Below are 20151 nucleotides of genomic sequence, written 5' to 3' on the forward strand. Positions count from 1 at the left end.
TGAAGAAACAATGAACGTGAGCTAATGCAATGGGCAGCCAACAGAGCAGGGACAGTGCCATCTGCGCCAGAAAGCACACTGAGGCCGAGCAAACATGAGGCCACCTCATGGCCCACCGACCTCTGCACTTCATTCCCTGGGGTTACAGACCATTGCTAGACCTGGCCTTGTGGGTCTCTCCATTTCCCAGAAAAGTTTCAATGTCCAGAGTTTCAAGAACAATTATTTCCAGTCCCTGGAGAATTCCAGCTTCCTCTCTGTGTTCCCTTTGCTTTTCTACAATGGTAAACCCCACACTGCGCGCCCTTGGGCACTTCTTGACTGGGTTTAAAAATAGACTGCAGGGCAGGGCCAGTTTCCTGTGCTTTCCGTGACCTGAGCACCCACCCAGAGTCTGCTTTGACGACCAGCTTGCTGCTTCCTTCCAGCAGAGCCACGAGCACTTGTCCAAGTGAAGGCATCGTACCCATAGGGTACACAAAAGTATGTCAAACAGAATCGAGAAAATCCAGACAAGAGCAAAAGTGCAGAACGCAAGAATGAGGGCTTGCTCTTGGCCACCTATGAAGAGAGGTGTTCACTGGAGAGAATGCCCATTGCCGGCAGAATGGATGTCAGTAAGTGCAAATGGCACCCACTGGGCCAGAGCAGGCGAGCTAAGGACTGAGGATGAGAAACACTGGACTGCACCCTCTGTGAGCAGGGACTGGGGTCAGAGTCAGGAGCACCAGGCTTAGAATTCCAGCCTTGGCACACACTGGTCACAGGACCTGAGCAAGTCACTGGGCATCTTAGAGCTCATTTAAAGTGGGGATGATAGGCCAGTACTGACCTGAGGGGCCGAGCCAAGGGTCCTATGAGATAACATTTGGAGCCAGAGGGCAGTTCATCCAACAGTACAGATTACAGCCCTACCAGGTCCATCCCACACAACTTCCCTGAAGCTCTCCACCAGGCATCCGCCCAATGCATCAGCAGTCTTCTACTTGTCCTGGTCTGGACAGTGCACCAGCAGAGGAGGGACACTGGCTGCCCATCAGCTGTCCCTCCCTTGGACAGTGGGAGCAGCCCACCTTCTTGTTCACCACCACCTTTCTTTCCCTTTCATAACTTCTTTTCATGTGCCTGTCACCAACGATCATCATTATTATCATGCCAATAACAGTTAGAGGAGAGCCTCAGGCCCCATTGGCTGCATAGGCCTAGAGGCCTGGGCATTGTGAGCCTCTGATCTGCAGCAAAGTCAAGGATGCTACAGAACAGCCAAGAAAGCCTCGAGGTGGCTAGGTCTCAAAGAAGGAGGGAACTGGAAGGTTCCCATGATGTCAGCTTTCAGAGCTGACCATGGTGCTGCTTCCTGGGTGAGAGTCAGCAGGAAGAACCACACATGGTGCCTCCAGAGCATCTGTGAGGAGGCCACGTGTCCCTACCCTGAGGGCTGAGAGGCAGAAGCCCACTGCCACAGCCTCGAGCCTCCCACGCCAGCCCAGATGAAGCTGCCACTCTGACTCTTGGAGATTGAGCTGTGGGGAGGGGACCCAAGGTCAGGAAAGCCCTGGCTCTGGGATTAGGGAAATGTGCCAGAAGTCAGGCTGGGGGCAGCCAGACAGAGCTACCACACTCCCCACCCCACCCCTCCACTGACTAGGTCTACCAGAGCATCCCTAGGGGCCAAGGAAGGGGCTCAGTGGAGGGGCTTCTCTGCGGAGCTGCACCCTGGGTTTGCAGAATCAAGGCATTGTCTCCTTCACCTTCACAAAAACTAACTGGGCAATCCTCAGACTTAATGAAGACTGACCCAGAGATTCCCTTTCCATCTGATTGTCTGGAAGCTTCCTCTAAAACCTTTCTATCACAAAAGAGACAGTGTGATACAGCAGATAAAAGTGCTGGGCTTGGAGTCAGGAGCCCTGGGTTCAAATCCCACCTGAGACGTTTCCTCAATAGTAAATGGGCATGATGACTTGTCACAGAAGGAGGAAAGCACTTCCTAAACCTCAAAGTGCCACAGAAATATTTATTGCTGCTGTTACTAATTATGAAAGCATCAGGTCATTCCCAGTGATTCAGCCTGCCATGGAGGAGTGAGTCTTTCGTTTTCTCGGTGACTCTGATGTGACCAAGCCCATAGGTGAGCACAAGGCTCTCAGACCAGTGGAGGTCATTCTCCTCCATTGTGAGAGTTGGTCAGACAAGGGTCTGGGGCAAGGGTGTCCTCCCAGGAGTCAGGGAATGGACCCACACAGGGTCCGAGGATGACCCTGGACTCATCAGTCCCAGGCCAGGGAACAAGGCCCATGATTCAGAACATCCCTGAAGAAAGAAAAACATTTCTTCACATTTCTTTATTCGTATCAACATGACTTGATTTGTCCAGATAAAAGGCATCCATCACTTTCTTGGTAAAACGCTTCAGTGCTCAGTGATGGATGTCCTTAAATCTAACCTGAATTCCTCAGGATAAGATTTAATCCAATTTCATGGTCACCCCTGAAGCTCGTCCAGGATAAATAATTTCAATTCTTCTGATTTTTTTCCTCACAGGTCATATTTTCTAATCCTGTGATTGCTTCCACTGCCTTATTCGGAGCCTTCCGGGCTTTCTTTAGGACGGTAGTAATGTGGTGCATGGGAAAGAACACTGACCCTCCATCTGATAAAATAACCCCAGCAGCAGTACTTAGTGCAAAAAATTAACCAATGATTGGGGAGTGACCCAGCAGATTGATCCATGAGCCTAAAGGAACATCATTGTGCCTTAAGAAACCAGAGCCTTGAGGAATTCAGAGAAACCCAAGAAGACCCATATGAACTGATGCAGACTAAAGTAAGTAGAACCAGGGAGCACCAGGCACAATCACTCCCCTGTCGATGTTGCCCCTCTCTAATCCATCCTTCCCACAAATATCAAGGTGATTTTCTTAAAGCTCAGATTGGACCATGACACCCTGCTCCAATGAGACCTGTTTGTGCTAAGGGTACGGAGAGGGATGAAAATGCTATCTCAATGATAGAGGGAAGCCTCAGGAGAGGAAACGCATGCTGCTAAGGTGGGTCAGCCCCTCCTTAGCATGTTACATCTGAAAGGGTTGCCTGGAGCCCTAAGAGGTCAAAGTCTCACCCAGTGTAGGAAAGCCAGCGTGTATCATCAGAATAACTGGGACCAAATAGAAAGTTTTCTCTGGGGCGTCTAAAACCCTAACTACCTTCCTTGATAGGACTGCCCTTCACTCACACTACAGCCTGCTAAACTGGCCTTCCTATTTTCATTCACACACAACACCCATCCTTGTCTCCATGCCTATGTTCAGGCTACACGTATCCATGAGAGCTGAGCATCAACGCCACCTTCTCGACCTACATGAAGCCATTGGTGACATGCCCCCAGAGACAATGATGCTTCGCACACCTTTGTGCATGTTGAGGATGTGTTGCTGTTTCCCCCTGTGGAATGTAAGCACGGTCTGGCACAGTGCCCAGTACCCAACAGGTATCTAATCAATGCTGGATAATTAACTATTTACAGGCACAATGATCTGCATCTACTGTATGTCAGTCAACAATGAGCATAATATCATTCCTCCTAATCCTTCACTGATGAATGCTACCTATAAAATAAAAAAGGTTTTGCTCACCACCAGCCTTTTTCCAGAGCCAAGTTTTTGCTGTTCCGTATCTTGTCTTTTATCTGCATCAGTTGCAAAGGCAAGTACTTGGTACCTGATTGGAAGACAGAGACAAAAATGCATCTGAGCATACAGATGCAGACAGATGGGAACCTGGGCCTGTGTACAGGTGTCTTTTGAAAGGAAAGTCAGAAATGGCATTAGCACTGAATTTTATGAGGCCATAAGAATAAAATGTCAAAAACCATATTCAGGAATTAAAATCCTACATTTAAACAACTAAAATAAGGGAAGGAGTCTGACCCTGAATTGCCTATAAATCACGATTAGGGTTTTCACTAGGAAGTGGTAAAATTTTATGCTATAAGTTGTAATGTTTCGTATTCTAGGTGCTAACATGCATCATGAGACTAAATTAGGTAGCTGCCACAGGGCTTAGTCAGTCATCAGTGAGTCAACAAACATTTATCAAGTGCTTTCTGTATGCTAGACACCCATGCTAAGTGCTGGGGATACCTATAAAAGCAGAAAGACACTCCCCACCCCATCCTCAAGAAGCTTACAGACAAAACGGGAATAGGGCGGATGACATCTCAAGAGTCAGGGAGCCTGGAGCAGGATGGAGATATGGCAGCCTGGGCATTTTCCTTAACGCAGAGATTCTAGGAGGAACTGACCAGTCCATAGGGGTGGCCCTCACCACTGCCTGTGTGATGCAGAACAAGTTACTTAGCGTCTCTGAGGCTCAGTTCCCTCATTTGTAAGAGCAAGGGGTTGGACTGGATGACCCCACTAAGCCCCTTCCAGCCCTAGAACTGGGATTCAATTATCTGAACCTTCTCCTTCACCAAGGATGTTGGGCTCATATCATTCCTGGGATAATTTCACTTATGGGAGACAGGGAGGGAGTAACTGTTTGATTTGATAACTATTCATTTCAGCCACACATTTCAGTTATATCAGCATCATTACCTATCGGGTTGGTATAACACCCACCTTGTTCCACTGGAATAAGGAGCAAAAGTACAACTTTAGGAGTTACCTTCTCTCCCATTACTTCACCCAAACCAAGAGAAAAGGCTAAGAAAAAAATAAAATCAGTCCTGATCACCGATCACTCAGCATTCTCCAACACTCTAATTCCCATTTTTTCAAACATAAGGAGAAAAGAGAAGCCAGTGTACCATTTGTCAGCACTGCTGGTCAATTTCCAGCATGTTCACACTGGTATCTTTAAGTCCCAGGACAACTGTGGTAGCATTTACTTCCAAGGCTGCATGACACAACAAGATCTACATGGCAAGAAATAACATTACATCCAGAATTCCCTGTCCGCATCTGCCTGCCAGCCTGGTTTGTCTGTGGCACATCCTTAGTTCCCCAAGTTAATAGGCAATGCCATGTCAAAGACATCCACAGGACTAGGAAGTGAGGCTTGGAGACATCCCAAAATGCTCAGGAAAAGTTCAACAGTGCCCCCAGAAGGGGCCTGAATGAGTACATAGTGGGCTGCCTAAACCATCACTGCCATTATCCTTCCAATGCCACGGGCTAAAGCCTCTTTCCATTTTCCAGGAAAGCCCTGATGTCAGGCACAGGAGATGAGACAGTCCACAAGCTCCTTGTGAAAATCCATTCTTTATTTGAAAGCACAACCCCTCTCCTCACAATGTTACATAGGCCTCAAAATTGGCAAAAGGTCCCACAAATGCTGACTAAAAATGGGCAGGCCACATTTCCTAGCCTCCACCTGCCATGTCCCATCACCACCACTCCTTCACCTGGGGCACCCACCATGTTCCTTCCATCATCCTGGCCTCCCCCTGCCTCTGGGTGCTAGGTTCTAGGTGTGTGCTTCTGCCCACACCATCCCTCCACTTTCCCTTGACTGGATGCCTTCCCCTGCTAGAAGGCAAGGTCCTGAGGGCAAAGACCACTTTGCTTGATTGTCTCTGGATCCCCAACACTTAGTAACACTGGCCCAGCACACAGGGAAGTGTTCAGTAAATGCTTTCTTCATCTTTCTTAAGAGAAACAAGGTGGGCTGGAGGATTGGAGGAGAGGGGCAGCCCAGAATGCGCCTAACTTCTCTGGCCTCACCCACTTTTCTCAATGTTTCATCTCTACCTGTCCTAAAGGGAAGACACTTATACTCATGACAGTCTTGGACTGCACTGACAGGGGCCCAGTATCTAGAACAAAAGAGTATGTGACAATACCAGTGGGCTATGGCCTAGGTGGACAATATCTCAAATATTATTTCACCTCTGGGAACCACAATTTAGCAAGTGTGTGGATAAGCTGAACAGTCCATGAGAAGAGCAGGAAGGATGGTGAAGGTCCTCGAGGCTATACCACAGGAGAAGGAATAGAAGAAATGGTGGATAAACCTGGAGGAAAAAAGACTTAGCAGGGAACTGAGAGCTGCCTTCCAGTCTGCCATACCTCGGAAGTCACACTTGCTCTCCTCAGCCCAGAGGGCACAGGCAGGTACAGGGGGCAGGAGGTGAAAGAGGCAGGTCTAAGTTTCATGTACAACAGTCCTCTCTAAGACTCTGGGTTGCCTCAGGAAGTCAGGGGCATCTTCAGGATGACCACTTGATGGGCACAGGGAGCCTCTGAGATGCCTTCCAACTCAGAAATTCCCTAAGTTTGACCACAGACCTATCATAGGGTGATTCTAGGACTGATGAACAATTGTTTGAAAATTTAAAGTTCCTTGGGCTTTTAGAAACTCTCTGTGTAAATACAAAGAGTTATTATTTCAATTGAGTCAAGCCCCTAAAGTGGCCTCATCAAAATCCAAACTCCAGTTGGAGCCAGAGCCAAAAGACAGTCCTGCTTTCCAAACCCAGATCAATTTCTCTTCCTGGAAGATAAATCAGAACAGGATTTTATAGCTTAACTATAACAAACAGTAAATTTGGATGATGACAAATTGACAATAGCATCTCTTTTGCAATTCTTGCTGTCTGACCTCTTTTTGACAATGACTAATAACACATATAAAAATCTATGTCTAATTTTATATTTAAAAACAATTCTAAGAGAGCTTGGGAATTCAGATGCTAGGAAAAATAACTAAATCTTTTCTTTTCCCCTTACCACTCGAAAGTATTCAGGGATATGAGCTGAAGACTCGAATTCCCTCATGGAGAGGGCTGAAGGAATAATGAGGCCCAGTGGGGGATTGCTTATGAAAGAGCTCTGCACATGCTTTCTGAGGAAGGGTCCCATCAACCACAAACACAGTCGCAGCCAGAATGAACAGCAGTGCTTGCCGACAGCCAGCCACAAATACCTAGGACCAGACGAGCTGTAGGAAACCCATGCCCAAAGCAGACCTGTAATTTAGAGCTCCCCAATGTCACAACATAGAAACAGCACATCAGGACGGAGCAGCCACAGAATTCAAAAGTAAGAAAGCTCAAATCATCTCTTCTCCAATGCAAGTTGCCTGTCGCTCCAACATACAAAGATGCAGAGATGGCTTTGAGACTCGATTTCAAAAACTCAAAGTGCCATGAAATAAACAGGCAATCTATATGCAGGGAATTGGTATTTTCAGTTCAACTAGTAATAATAACATAATTATGGGCACATAACTTTCTACCTGAAAGATATGGGAAGTCTCTCACTGAGATTTCTGTAACAAAAAGTTCTTTTTGGTTTACGTGCCCATAGTTCACAACTAAGATGGCAGCTTCCACTCCACCTTGCCTCAGTTTCCAACAGTTACTTTTCCACACTACTTCTGGATAACTTCAGCAGAGGGGCAAATGTGATGCAGGAAAAAGTATCTGGATTTGGCATCAGAAGACATCAGTTCAAATCCCACCTTTATTACTTATTCACTGAAGTTCTCTGGGGCTTAATTTTGCCACTTTTAAAATAAGAGGAAAATCCAGGAGGGAATGTCAGAGTTCCCTCCCCACTCTGAACCTAGGATCCTATGACTTTGATGGATCTGTGTGCTCATCCACAAGAGTGCTTCCTGCAGAGACACAGATCCTGGAGTTCATATAGAAAAAGACAGAGTGCTTTATAAAACCCAGAGCGCTCTTTGAACAAGCCAAGTGTCGCACTGCAGAACAGGTTTGCCAGTGCAAAGTAACAAACACTGACTAAAGCACCCCTTCTGGTTTTAGCCCCATACAAGACACAGCAGAGGACCTTGGAGGAATTTAGAAGACGGTCCCTACCCTCAAAGGGCTTAAAGTCCTCTTGGTCGTTACCCATAATTGTTCACAAACGAGCATCATGTACAAACACGCCAGAAGTTCATACACACACACATTGTTGTTGTTGTTGTTCAGCCATTTTAAGCTGCATCTGACTCTCTGCAGGCCATGTGGAGCCTTCTGGCAAAGATACTCCATATATGTGTACACATATATATTTGGATATATACATATATATCTATATCATATAGCTAAATATACATGTGTGTACATGTATACCTACACACACGCATGCACACACACACACCCCTCCTAATCACAGTTCTGAATTCCAATCCCATACCACCAGCTGCCTGCCAGACATCTCTCCCTATATGCCCCACCAGCATCTCAAACAAGATTTTAAAAACCCAGTTCATTATCTACCTTCCCCCTGCTATTCCACGAAATCTCCCCATTTCTGTTGAGGTAACTCTTAGTGATTCTGCCTCTATATCTCCCATATCTGTCCCTTCATCTCTACCCACAAGACTCCTACCATCGCTCACCTATATTACTTTTCACCTGGACTAATGTAATGACGTCGCACTTGGTCTCTCTGACTGTAGCCTCTTCACTCTCTGACCCACACAACTGCAATTCCTCTGCTCAAGAATCTTCCTAATGCCTCCAGGACATACAAATCTTGGCCTTTATAGCTCCACCCATGTTTTTCCTATCTACCTTTCCAGGCTGATTCATCTCCCTCTCTTTCACACACCATAGCACAACCCAACCCACTTACTGACTATTCCTTGAGTTCAACACTCCATTTCCCTTTCTCCCACCTTTGTACACACACGCCATCATCACCTCCACCAAGCTTCTTTCACAAGTTCAGCTCGGAAGCCCCTCTCCTATACCAAGTTCACCCAGATCCCTCCAGTTGGGAAAGTTCTTGTTACCTGAGTATTCTATATCCCTCATTAAATGGAAGCCCTCTGAGGCCAAGGGATGCTTTCATTGCTGTCCTTCTTTCCACAGGACTGATATATGAAAAGTGCATAATAAATGCTGAATGGATTGGACAGGGTTGGATAATGAAATATATAGAAACCAGGCTGGGGATTACAGCTATTATCTCAAAGGAAATGGGAGCCAAGTGGAACCTTTGGGCAGGAGGTTAACAGGCTAAAAGTTGTACTGTCCAAGGGGCCGACCTGATGATGGCAGAGAGATCGAAGGGCACAAGGATGAGAACCAGGGGTACCAGTCAAGAGGCACAAGGGGATGGGAGCATAAAGCAAGCTGGTGGCAGGAGGAACAGAAATGACAGGATGGATGCAGAAGGCAATTCTAAGGCAGAACTTACCAGATCCAAGCAGTGAAGAAGACAGAGGAGTCAAAAATGACCTCAAGGTATGGAGGCTGGGGAGAAAGCAGCAGCGCACTGCTTATCAATGGCGCAGCAAAGTAGGGAGCTGAGTTCTTGGCTCACAGGTCCCAAGAACCACCTTCCCTTCTGAGACATATCAGCATCTCTACTATAAAACTATACAAAGTAAATTCACAGGAAATAGCATCAATGGTGGATGGTCAGGCTGTAACCTTCCATTTGGTGTGACTGTACAGCACAGGAACCCTAAAAGGACGGAGTCTCCAAACCTTCCAAAGCGCAGCACTACATGCTCCTGACACTCCTGAGTTCACCTGTCCAGGGAAGGGGCTGCGTCAGAGGATCAGTCTCCCTTGCCATTCTAAAAGAAAGTCCCCAGCTATCAGATCTCACCCCCACCATGCCCAGATCCTCAAACCCCATAATTCCCATAAAAATTCTGCATTTGAGCATAACAACCTTATAGCAGCATGGAATAGGAAAATTTTCAAAAATGAATATTGGGAAATTATCATTCTGATGACCCGGCCTGCCCTGTGTTCTGAGTAATCAGAAAACCAGAGGGAGCCCAGAGGAGCAAACCTTGCATTTGTGCGTGTGTTTTTTTACTCACTAAGGAACTGCGTCAATGATTATCATGAAGTAAGCTTTAATGTTTTAAACATTAAGGCCTGTACACAAAAACACATGAAATTATAAACTGCACCCAGCCCCCGAAGCCCTTTCCTAATAATCCATCTCCCATGCATTTTTACCAAGTCCAACCAACGGCGAAAACGAGGAGAGGAACTGAGTGCAATGGAATGCTGGCAAGGCCAGGGCCAAGAAGAGCGGGGGCTCGGGGAGATGACATCTAACACATCACTTCTGGAACTACCACCAATTAATTCCAATACACATATTTCAAAGCAGAAGTAATGGAGTCTTCAGGCCTTTGTATTCTTACTGGGAGGGGGGAGGGGGTTGAGGGGGCAGCCCTGCCAAGAAAGGCCCTTGGCATGGAGAAATTTCAACCCTGTGTAAAGAGCAAAAAGCAAGGCTGGCTGGCCATGCTCAATGGGCATAGGCCAGGTGGACAGCTATTTCCCTCAAACTCTCAAAGCGGCTATCTCTCTGCTGATGACTAGCCCAGCATCATCTTCATGCAGGAGCCAAAGTCAGAGCATTCAGATGGGCTTCATTCTCCATGTGACCTGGCGAGGGAAGGTATAGATGCACCAATTTGCACCTAAATGTTCTCAAACTTTCAGGAATTCACACATTAGACTTGGGTTGTCATTTGCAGGGGCTAAGGCAGCTAAACTAAGCTGGCCCAGCCACTGCTTCTTCTGAGTCAATGCCAAGACCAGGAACCTGATGCCCCTCTAAGAAGAGTTCCATCGATCGACACCCATGAGGAACACCAAGGTGGTGACTGCACCTCCCACCCCCCAACCCTTCACATTCAAAAACACCACTTTTTTAGCCAGAAATGAGGGGATGCCATGACTTTTTTATTTATCTCCCTGGATTTTTCTGTATTCCCTTCCATGTCTTCTTCACTGAGAACTAATGACCCTCTTATCTGCTGAAGTATATAGTAGTACTGGTTAGGAAAAAAAGTTCTCAGACAAAATTCACTAAGGAATGGGAAATTTCCTTAGGAAAAAGAAGCTCTGCCCCCTTAGGGCACTAGAACCCTTTACCAGCAACATGAAACCTTCATTTGTGTTCACTCAAGCAGTAGCATCTACACCAAACCCAACTCCTCCAATTCTTTCTTCCTCTTCCTAGAAACACAAGCAGCAGGGCTAAGTCTCCAAAATAATGTGACATTTCTCACAATCACCCATTTGAGCTCCTAACCAATACCTAAGTGCGTAAACCTGGAAATGCTTCCAGAGACATCCAAAGGACACTTACTTGTAACTCTCAACATGGCGGCAGGAAGAGACAGTAATGAAGGAATCTGTCCGGGAGCTGTAAGTGAGAGGGCCAGGCAGAAGGAAACCAGGGAGAAACCGCCCAAAAGCATAACTCTCCTGTTCAAACAACATGAGCATCCCATCCATGGACTGGATACAAATCAAATCTCGACCTGAGGAAACCGGAAATAAACAAAACAAATAACTGTCAAGTCATTCAATTCTGCACATTTATTAGGCACCTACTGTGTGCAGGATCCTGGGAAGGAGAACACAAAGATGAAAATGACAGAGACCCCTGCCCTCCAACTCCTCCCAACACACCAGGGGGGACATGACACATCCACAGGTAAGTCTGTTAAGACGCAGGAGCAGGGAGGCGACCCGAGGGGCCCGAGAGTGGTGGGCGAGACCAGCGGAGCAGGAGATAAGCCAGGCCGAGCCAACGATATCAGCGCAACAGCCTTTGAAATCTTCAGCCTAAAGACGGGACTTCAGTGGGACACTACTTGAACATCCAGAAGCTGGGATGCCGGAGTGATCAGTAAGTGCTCTCCCCTCCCCCCCGATGACCGTGAGGGAACCATAAAATTCTTCCCCAGATTGATCCTGGATCAGTGGGAGCAGCAGAAGGGGGCGGGTGGTCTCATAACACCAGAGGCTGGAGAGGTGGCAAAGGGGGATTCTTCCTACCGTGGTGGAGGCTATCTGGAGGGACAGACGACCCAGGGCAGAGAAAAATTCGCACTGAGACCCAAGCAAGCCTCAGCCCGGGAGACGGGCTCGGGAACACGCATTAGCCTCTAGGCGTGCCCCAGCCCTCCAGGGGAAAGGGAAGACAATAGGGAAGCTGGGATCACCATCCCCGGACCTTGCCTTTGCCTCAGGCCAGCTGAGGAGATAGCCTGAGACCAGACCACACCTCCCACACACCTATCAAGCAACCCCAGGGTTGATCTGGGAAACAACAACAACAACAACAAAAGCCTGCTTTTAGCCTAGACACACATCAACTCAACTTAAAAGATCTGTATCTTCTGACTGAAAGAACCAAAAGCTGCAACACTCAGCCAACATCATGAATCGGAAAAAGCAGACGAAAAGTGAAAAAACCATAGAATCTTTCTATGGGGATAAGGACCAAAACACAAACACCAAAGAGGTCAGAGCTGAGACTGTACTTCCACCTGAAACCTCAGATGGGACTATGAATTTCTCGCAAGCACAACTAGATTACCTGGAACGTCTGAAGAAGGATATAAAAGAAAAACTGGCCAATGATTTTAAAACCATAAAAAAAGAATTCACTGATGAGAACATCACTCTGAAAAAGAAAATTGAAGAAATGGAAAAGGAAGTTCAAAAATTAACTGGAGAGAATAATTCCCTAAAAGGAAGAGTTAATCAAACGGAAAAGGAAACTCAAAACCTAATAGGGAAAATTGATCAGATGGAAAAGGAAACCCAAAACCTAACTGGGAAAATTGGTCGAATGGAAAAAGAAGTACAAAAATTAAATGGAGAAAATAGCTCCTTAAAGGGAAAAATTGGCCAGATGGAAAAGGAGATGTGAAAGCTAACTGAAGAAAACACTACGATCAAGATTAGAATTGGGCAAGTAGAAACTAATGACTCAATGAGGCAACAAGAATCAGTCAAACAAAATCTAAAGAATGAAAAGATAGAAGAAAATCTAAAATATTTAATTGGAAAAACAACTGACCTGGAAAATAGATCCAGGAGAGAAAATCTAAGAATTATTGGCCTGCCAGAAACCCATGATGAAGAAAAGAGTCTGGACAATATCTTCCAGGAAATCATCAAGGAAAACTGCCCAGAAGTACTAGACTCAGAGGGCAAAATAGTCATCGAAAGAATCCACCGTTCCCCACCGGAAAGGGATCCCAAACTCAAAACCCCAAGAAATATAGTTGCCAAATTCCAGAGCTATCAAGTGAAGGAGAAAATACTACAAGCAGCCAGAAAGAAACAATTTAAATATCAAGGTCACACAGTCAGGATCACACAGGACCTTGCAGCTTCTACATTAAAAGATCGAAAGAATTGGAACCCAATATTCCGTAAGGCAAAGGAGTTGGGACTTCAACCAAGGATCAACTACCCAGCAAAGTTCAGCATAACATTTCAGGCAAGGAGAAAGTCATTCAACGAAATAAGGGATTTCCAGAGCTTCCTGACCAAAACACCAGAACTCAATAGACAATTTGATCTTCAAATGCAGGTCTCCAGAGAATCATAAAAAGGTAAACAGAGGGGAAAAAACAAAAACAAAAACTTGCTACTCAATTAGGGCAAACTGTTTACCTCCCTGTAAGGGAAGATGATACCTGTTAATCTTGAGAACTGTGCAGCTATTATGATAAAAGGGATATATGTAGAGGGAACGGGCATAAAGTAAATGATGTCATGGCAAAAATATGATTTAAGTATGAGAAGGGAATGTAATAGGAGGTGTGGAAAGGGGGAAGCAGAAAATGGCAAATTATATCACAGGAAGAAGTACAAAACCATAGTAGAGGGAAGGAGGGGAGGGAGATGAGCATTGTTTGAGAGGTACTCTCATCTGATTTGTTCAAAGGAGGGAACAATAACCTTAAGCAGATAATCCTAACTAGCTCTATAGGTAGTAGGAGGGGAAGGGGGAAGAAAGGGGAGGGTGGCTAAAAGGGAGGAAAGAAGCAATAAGAGTAAAGGGGAGTAAAAGGGAGGGGGGCTAAAAGAAGGAGGGGAAGGCTGCAGGAGGAGGGGGAGAAAAGTGAATACTATTGAGGAGGGGAAGGGAGACGGGAGAGCTAAAAGCACAAATGGTGGGAAAGAGGTTGGAGGGAAATACACAGATTGTAATCATAACTGTGAATGTGAATGGAATGAACTCTCCCATAAAACGGAGACGGATAGCAGAATGGATTAAAAGCCGTAATCCAACAATATGCTGCTTACAAGAAACACATTTGAAACGGGGGGATACACATAGGATAAAGGTCAAAGGATGGAGCAGAATATATTGTGCTTCAGCTCATGTAAGAAAGGCAGGAGTAGCAATCCTAATCTCAGACAAAGCAAAAGCAGAAATAGATCTAATCAAAAGGGATAAGGATGGAAACTATATCCTACTAAAAGGCACCATAGACAATGAAGCAATATCATTACTAAACATGTATGCTCCAAGTGGTATAGCATCCAGATTCTTAGAGGAGAGGTTGGGGGAGTTGAAGGAAGAAATTGATAGCAAAACTATACTAGTGGGGGACCTCAACCTCCCCCTCTCTGAACTCGATAAATCCAACCTTAAAATAAACAAGAAAGAGGTTAAGGAGGTAAATAAAACTCTGGATAAGGTAGATATGATAGATCTTTGGAGAAAATTAAATGGGAATAGAAAGGAATATACCTTTTTCTCAGCGGTACATGGAACATTTACAAAAATTGACCATGTACTAGGACATAAAAATCTCACAATCCAGTGCAGAAAGGTAGAGATAATCAATGCATCCTTTTCAGATCATAATGCATTAAAAATTACATGTAATAAAAGGCCATGGAAAGAGAAACCAAAAATCAATTGGAAACTAAATAATCTAATTCTAAAGAAGGGTTGGGTTAAAGAAGAAATCATAGAAACAATCAACAACTTCATTCAAGAGAATGACAATAGTGAGACAACGTACCAAAACTTATGGGACACTGCAAAAGCAGTTATTAGGGGAAGTTTTATATCTCTGAATGCTTACATAAATAAAATAGAGAAAGAGGAGATCAATGACTTAGGCTTGCAGTTGAAAAAGCTAGAAAAAGAACAAATTGAAAATCCCCAAGTAAATACCAAATTAGAAATACTGAAAACCAAAGGAGAGATTAATAAAATTGAAATTAAGAAAACTATTGAATTAATAAATAAAACCAATAGTTGGTTTTATGAAAAAACTAATAAAATTGATAAACCTTTGGTTAATCTGATCAAAAAAAAGAAAGAAGAAAACCAAATTACTAACATTAAAAATGAAAGGGGTGAACTCACCTCCAATGAGGAGGAAATTAAAACAATAATTAGAAACTACTTTGCCCAACTTTATGCCCACAAATTCAACAATCTAAACGAGATGGATGAATATTTTAAAAAATACAAATTGCCCAGATTAACAGAAGAGGAAGTTGAATACTTAAACAACCCCATCTCAGAAAAAGAAATTGAACAAGCCATCAATGAACTCCCTAGGAAAAAATCTCCAGGGCCAGATGGATTCACAAGTGAATTCTATCAAACATTTAAAGAACAGTTAATTCCAATACTACATACACTATTCTTGAAAATTGGGGAAGAAGGAGTCCTCCCAAATTCTTTCTATGATACAAATATGGTTTTGATACCCAAACCAGGAAGAGACAAAACAGAGAAAGAAAATTATAGACCAATTTCCCTAATGAATATAGATGCAAAAATTTTAAATAAGATTTTAGCAAAACGAATACAACGTCTTATCACGAGATTAATACATTATGATCAGGTAGGATTCATACCAGGACTACAGGGCTGGTTCAATATTAGGAAAACTATTAGCATTATCGATCACATCAACAACAAAGCTAACAAAAACCACATGATTATCTCAATAGATGCAGAAAAAGCTTTTGACAAAATACAACATCCATTCCTACTAAAAACATTGGAGAACGTAGGAATAAAGGGAACTTTCCATAAAATAATAAGCAGTATCTATCTAAAACCTTCAGCAAGCATTATATGCAATGGGGATAAGCTAGATGCATTCCCAATAAGATCAGGGGTGAAACAAGGTTGTCCATTATCACCACTATTATTCAATATGGTACTAGAAATGTTAGCTGTAGCAATTAGACAAGATAAAGATATTCAAGGAATTAGAACAGCCAAAGAAGAAACTAAGTTATCACTCTTTGCAGATGATATGATGATTTACCTAGAGAATCCCAGAGATTCAAGTAAAAAATTACTTGAATTAATAAACAACTTTGGCAAAGTTGCAGGGTACAAAATAAACCCACACAAATCCTCTGCATTCCTATATATTAGCAACAAAGTTCAACAGCAAGAGATAGAAAGAGAAATCCCATTTAAAGTTAGGGTAGACAGTATAAAATACTTAGGAGTCTACCTGCCAAAACAAACCCAGGGACTATATGAACACAATTACAAGACACTTTTTGCACAAATAAAGTCAGATTTAAGTAAGTGGAAAAACATTAGTTGCTCATGGGTAGGCCGTGCTAATATAATAAAAATGACAATTCTACCCAAATTAATATACTTATTTAGTGCCATACCAATTAAACTATCAGACAATTACTTTCTAGAGCTGGATAAAATAATATCAAAATTCATTTGGAAAAACAAAAGGTCCAGAATATCAAAGGGACTAATGAAAAGAAATGCTTGGGAAGGTGGCCTAGCGCTACCAGACCTTAAACTGTACTATAAAGCAGCAATTATCAAAACCACTTGGTATTGGCTAAGAAACAGAGAGGTAGACAAGTGGAATAGACTTGGCACTCAAGATGCAGTAGGCAAGGAATATAGCAACCTTCTGTTTGATAAACCCAAGGACCCCAGCTTCTGGGATAAGAACTCATTGTTTGACAAAAATTGCTGGGAAAACTGGATAACAGTGTGGCGGAAATTAGGCATAGACCCATACCTGACACCGTACACAAGAATAAAGTCCAAATGGGTACATGATTTAGGTATAAAGATTGATACCATGAATAAACTGGAGAAGCAAGGAATAGTGTATTTATCAGATCTATGGAGAAGGGAAGAATTCTTTACTAAAGGAGAGATAGATTGCATTATGAAATGCAAAATGGATAACTTTGAGTACATTAAACTGAGAAGTTTTTGCACAACCAAACCCAATGCAACCAAAATCCGGAGGGATGTAGTAAATTGGGAAAAAATTTTTACAGCTAAGCTCGGGGATAAAGGCCTCATTTCTAGAATATATAGAGAACTGACCCAAATGTATAATCATACAAGTCATTCCCCAATTGATAAATGGTCAAAGGATATGAACAGGCAATTTTCAGAGGAAGAAATTAAAGCTATCTATAATCATATGAAAAAATGCTCTAAATCACTATTGGTTAGAGAGATGCAAATCAAAACAACTCTGAGGTACCACACCACACCTATAAGATTGGCAAACATGACAGAACAAGAAAATGATAAATGCTGGAGAGGATGTGGGAGAGTTGGAACACTAATTCATTGTTGGTGGAGCTGTGAGCGCATCCAACCATTCTGGAGAGCAATTTGGAACTATGCCCAAAGGGCTACAAAAATGTGCATACCCTTTGACCCAGCAATATCGCTACTAGGACTATATCCCCAAGAGATCATAAAAATGGGAAAGGGTCCCACATGTACAAAAATATTTATAGCAGCACTCTATGTAGTTGCCAAAAACTGGAAGTCAAGGGGATGTCCATCAATTGGGGAATGGCTGAATAAATTATGGTATATGAATGTAATGGAGTACTATTGTGCCATAAGAAATGATGAACAAGAAGACTTCAGAGAGGCCTGGAAGGACTTATATGACCTGATGCTGAGTGAAAGGAGCAGAACCAGGAGAACTTTATGCACAGCAACAACCACAGTGTGTGAGAGTTTTTTCTGGTAGACTTAGATTTTTGTAATAACACAAGAACTCCTGAAAAAAAAAAAAAAAATCCCAATGGTGGACCTCAAGGCAAAATGCCTTCCACACTCAGAGAGAGAAATATGGAAGTCACTCACATAATGTAGCAGATCATGTTTGTGTATGTGTATCTGTTTGTGTATCATGTTCTGATTTGTTATACGGATTCTTTCATTTATCTTAGTCTGACTAAATAGCATGACTATAGTGAAAATATACTCAATAGGAAAGTATATGTAGAATCTATACAGAATTGTATGCAGTCGTGGGGAGGGAGGGAGGTAGTGGGGGGTGGGTGGGGAGGGATAAAATCGCAATTGTATGGCAGTGATTGTTAAACATTAAAAAAATAAAAAAATTTAAAAAAAAAAAAAAAGACGCAGGAGCAAAAACTCTACAAGTACTTGACATGAGAGAGAAGAGGATCAGCCAGGAACATGCGGAATACAGCAGTAATCAGGAGAGAGCGTATTCTAGCTATGACAGAACTAGAAGAACTTCCACAGAAGTGGAAGAGGACATATGTCACCTTTAGATGAGAAGGGATCATCTAGTTTGGCTGGGACACAAATGTCTTGATGGGGGGGAGTATGAAAAAAAGGCAAAATGCAGCCAGATTGTGGGGGACTCGAAATGCCCCCTGAGAAGGGGGGCATTTTATCCTAAAAGTAGTAAGGAGCCATTGAGGATCTCTCAGCAGAGGAAGAGGTGGGAGCTGTGCTTGACTCCAGCAGCTGTGTGGAGGATGGGTAACATATCTCAATTAGAAGGCAGGGCACTAGTCCAGGCAGGAGGAAGCCAGGAGGAAGCCACAGGACTGGAGAGAAGGGGGAGATGTTGGGAAGTGAGAAATGACAGGAATGGCAACCAATTAGATAGGGGAATGGGGGAGAGGAAAGAGACAAAGGGGAAAGAGAATTTCCAAAGCAGAGTAACTGAGGAAATGAAGGTGCCAAATTCGTAAGAGAATTTTCATACTTCAAGGGCAGAAGAAATACTCAAGTTTAAGTTTTCAAGTCTTGGGATTCCACGTTTACAAGATAATCAGAATACTGTCACAGCATATCTCTTTTTTCAATTTTTCTATTAGTCAAAGGAGAGATGTTTTCATCTATTAAAAAAAAGTGCCATTATTGTAATTTGATCTTAGCCAAAATCCCTTGGTTAAAAGACGCTCCTACAGTCAAAGAAAAATTCTTCATATAAGATGCCTTTTTCCCCCAACCCCTAAGTAAACAAGCAAATTCTCTCAAGTCTGTCAAGGGCTTCCAACTGGTAAGTGAAACAGCTTAGTTATCTACTGAAATAAATCCACAAATAGTGTGGAGTATCTACTACATGTGAGGCACTGAGCTTAGTGACTCATGTTAAGGGTAACCCTCACTGAAAACAACAGGAATAAGGCAAAAGGTGCTGGAGGAGCAGATAGCAGGGGGGACTGGGAGATGTCCAATGTGCTGGGCACATTCACTGACACTAAGACACGCAGTACAGACATGAGCATGACAACCCGAGTCAGTCACTATTGGCAGGAAGGGAGACTGAAGAGGGGGAAGATGGGTCGATGTGGGATTGACTTCCAGTTCTGACACTGTGTGACCTTGGACAGGTCACTCTGAAATGAGGACTGCAATTCTGGCACTCTGAGGTGCCAAAATGATGCAGATCTGGTACACAGTAAGTGCCTAATAGATGTTTTGTTTTGTTTTTTATTCAAAGCTTAACATGTTGTATGGACTTCAGCTGTTCCTTTGTTTTTTAAAACTGGTCCTTGTATCCTCTTCTAGGACAGAGAAATTGAGGCCAGGAACACTAAACAGATTAGGCCTCTCTTCCATTTCACGGTATTGTTCATTCTCAGACGCACAAGATCTGAGATTCTGATAGCCCAGGAAAGCCCTCTCTTCAGGGATGCAACCAGGAAGTACCAGATACTGCGCTGGGTCAGGGGGATACAAGGCCTGCACCCAAGCGTCTCATGGCCTGGGACTCAGGAGCTGCATCTGAGAGAGTCCTCTGGCCACAGAGAAGTGGCCTAGCCCATGAGGGTCTGCCCACCGCCCCAACAAGCCTACCAGAAGGAAGTAAAACAAGGACGGGATGCCCATCTTGATATGGACCCTCTTCTTATTTTTTTTCATATTCCCAAATGGGACTTTTTTTTTTAACCAAATCTGTGGCAGACTACTGGAGTCTCTTCTTGCTGCATCTGTTCAATAGACTGGTAGGATAGAAAAAAGAAGAAACAGAAAATATTCTCCCAGCCAACAGGTTAATCAGTCCTGAAAGGCTTTGGAGATTTTCCTGTTTGAACAACGTGCCTTCAGAAATGAACAGATGAAAGGACTCTACGGAGTGGTGTCAGTCCCC

The 20151-nt window shown here is 43.7% G+C and overlaps 1 protein-coding gene across 6 annotated transcripts in view; it reads right to left on the minus strand.

Annotated features, from left to right (window-relative positions):
• Positions 1–20151, minus strand: part of BBS9 (Bardet-Biedl syndrome 9) — a 655958-nt gene that overhangs the window by 564353 nt on the left and 71454 nt on the right. For all 6 annotated transcript variants that reach the window (XR_011964809.1, XM_072598867.1, XM_072598868.1 and 3 more), the window contains exons 6-7: positions 11085–11259; positions 3636–3720 (exon numbers count right to left, since the gene is read on the minus strand). Coding sequence is in view for 5 of the 6 variants with exons in the window: in XM_072598867.1 (XP_072454968.1) it covers positions 3636–3720; positions 11085–11259 (260 nt within the window). In the remaining variant the exon portion in view is untranslated. The remainder of the gene's footprint in view (positions 1–3635; positions 3721–11084; positions 11260–20151) is intronic.

This window comes from Notamacropus eugenii, chromosome 3 (assembly GCF_028372415.1).
Source record: "Notamacropus eugenii isolate mMacEug1 chromosome 3, mMacEug1.pri_v2, whole genome shotgun sequence".
Lineage (NCBI taxonomy): Eukaryota > Metazoa > Chordata > Mammalia > Diprotodontia > Macropodidae > Notamacropus > Notamacropus eugenii.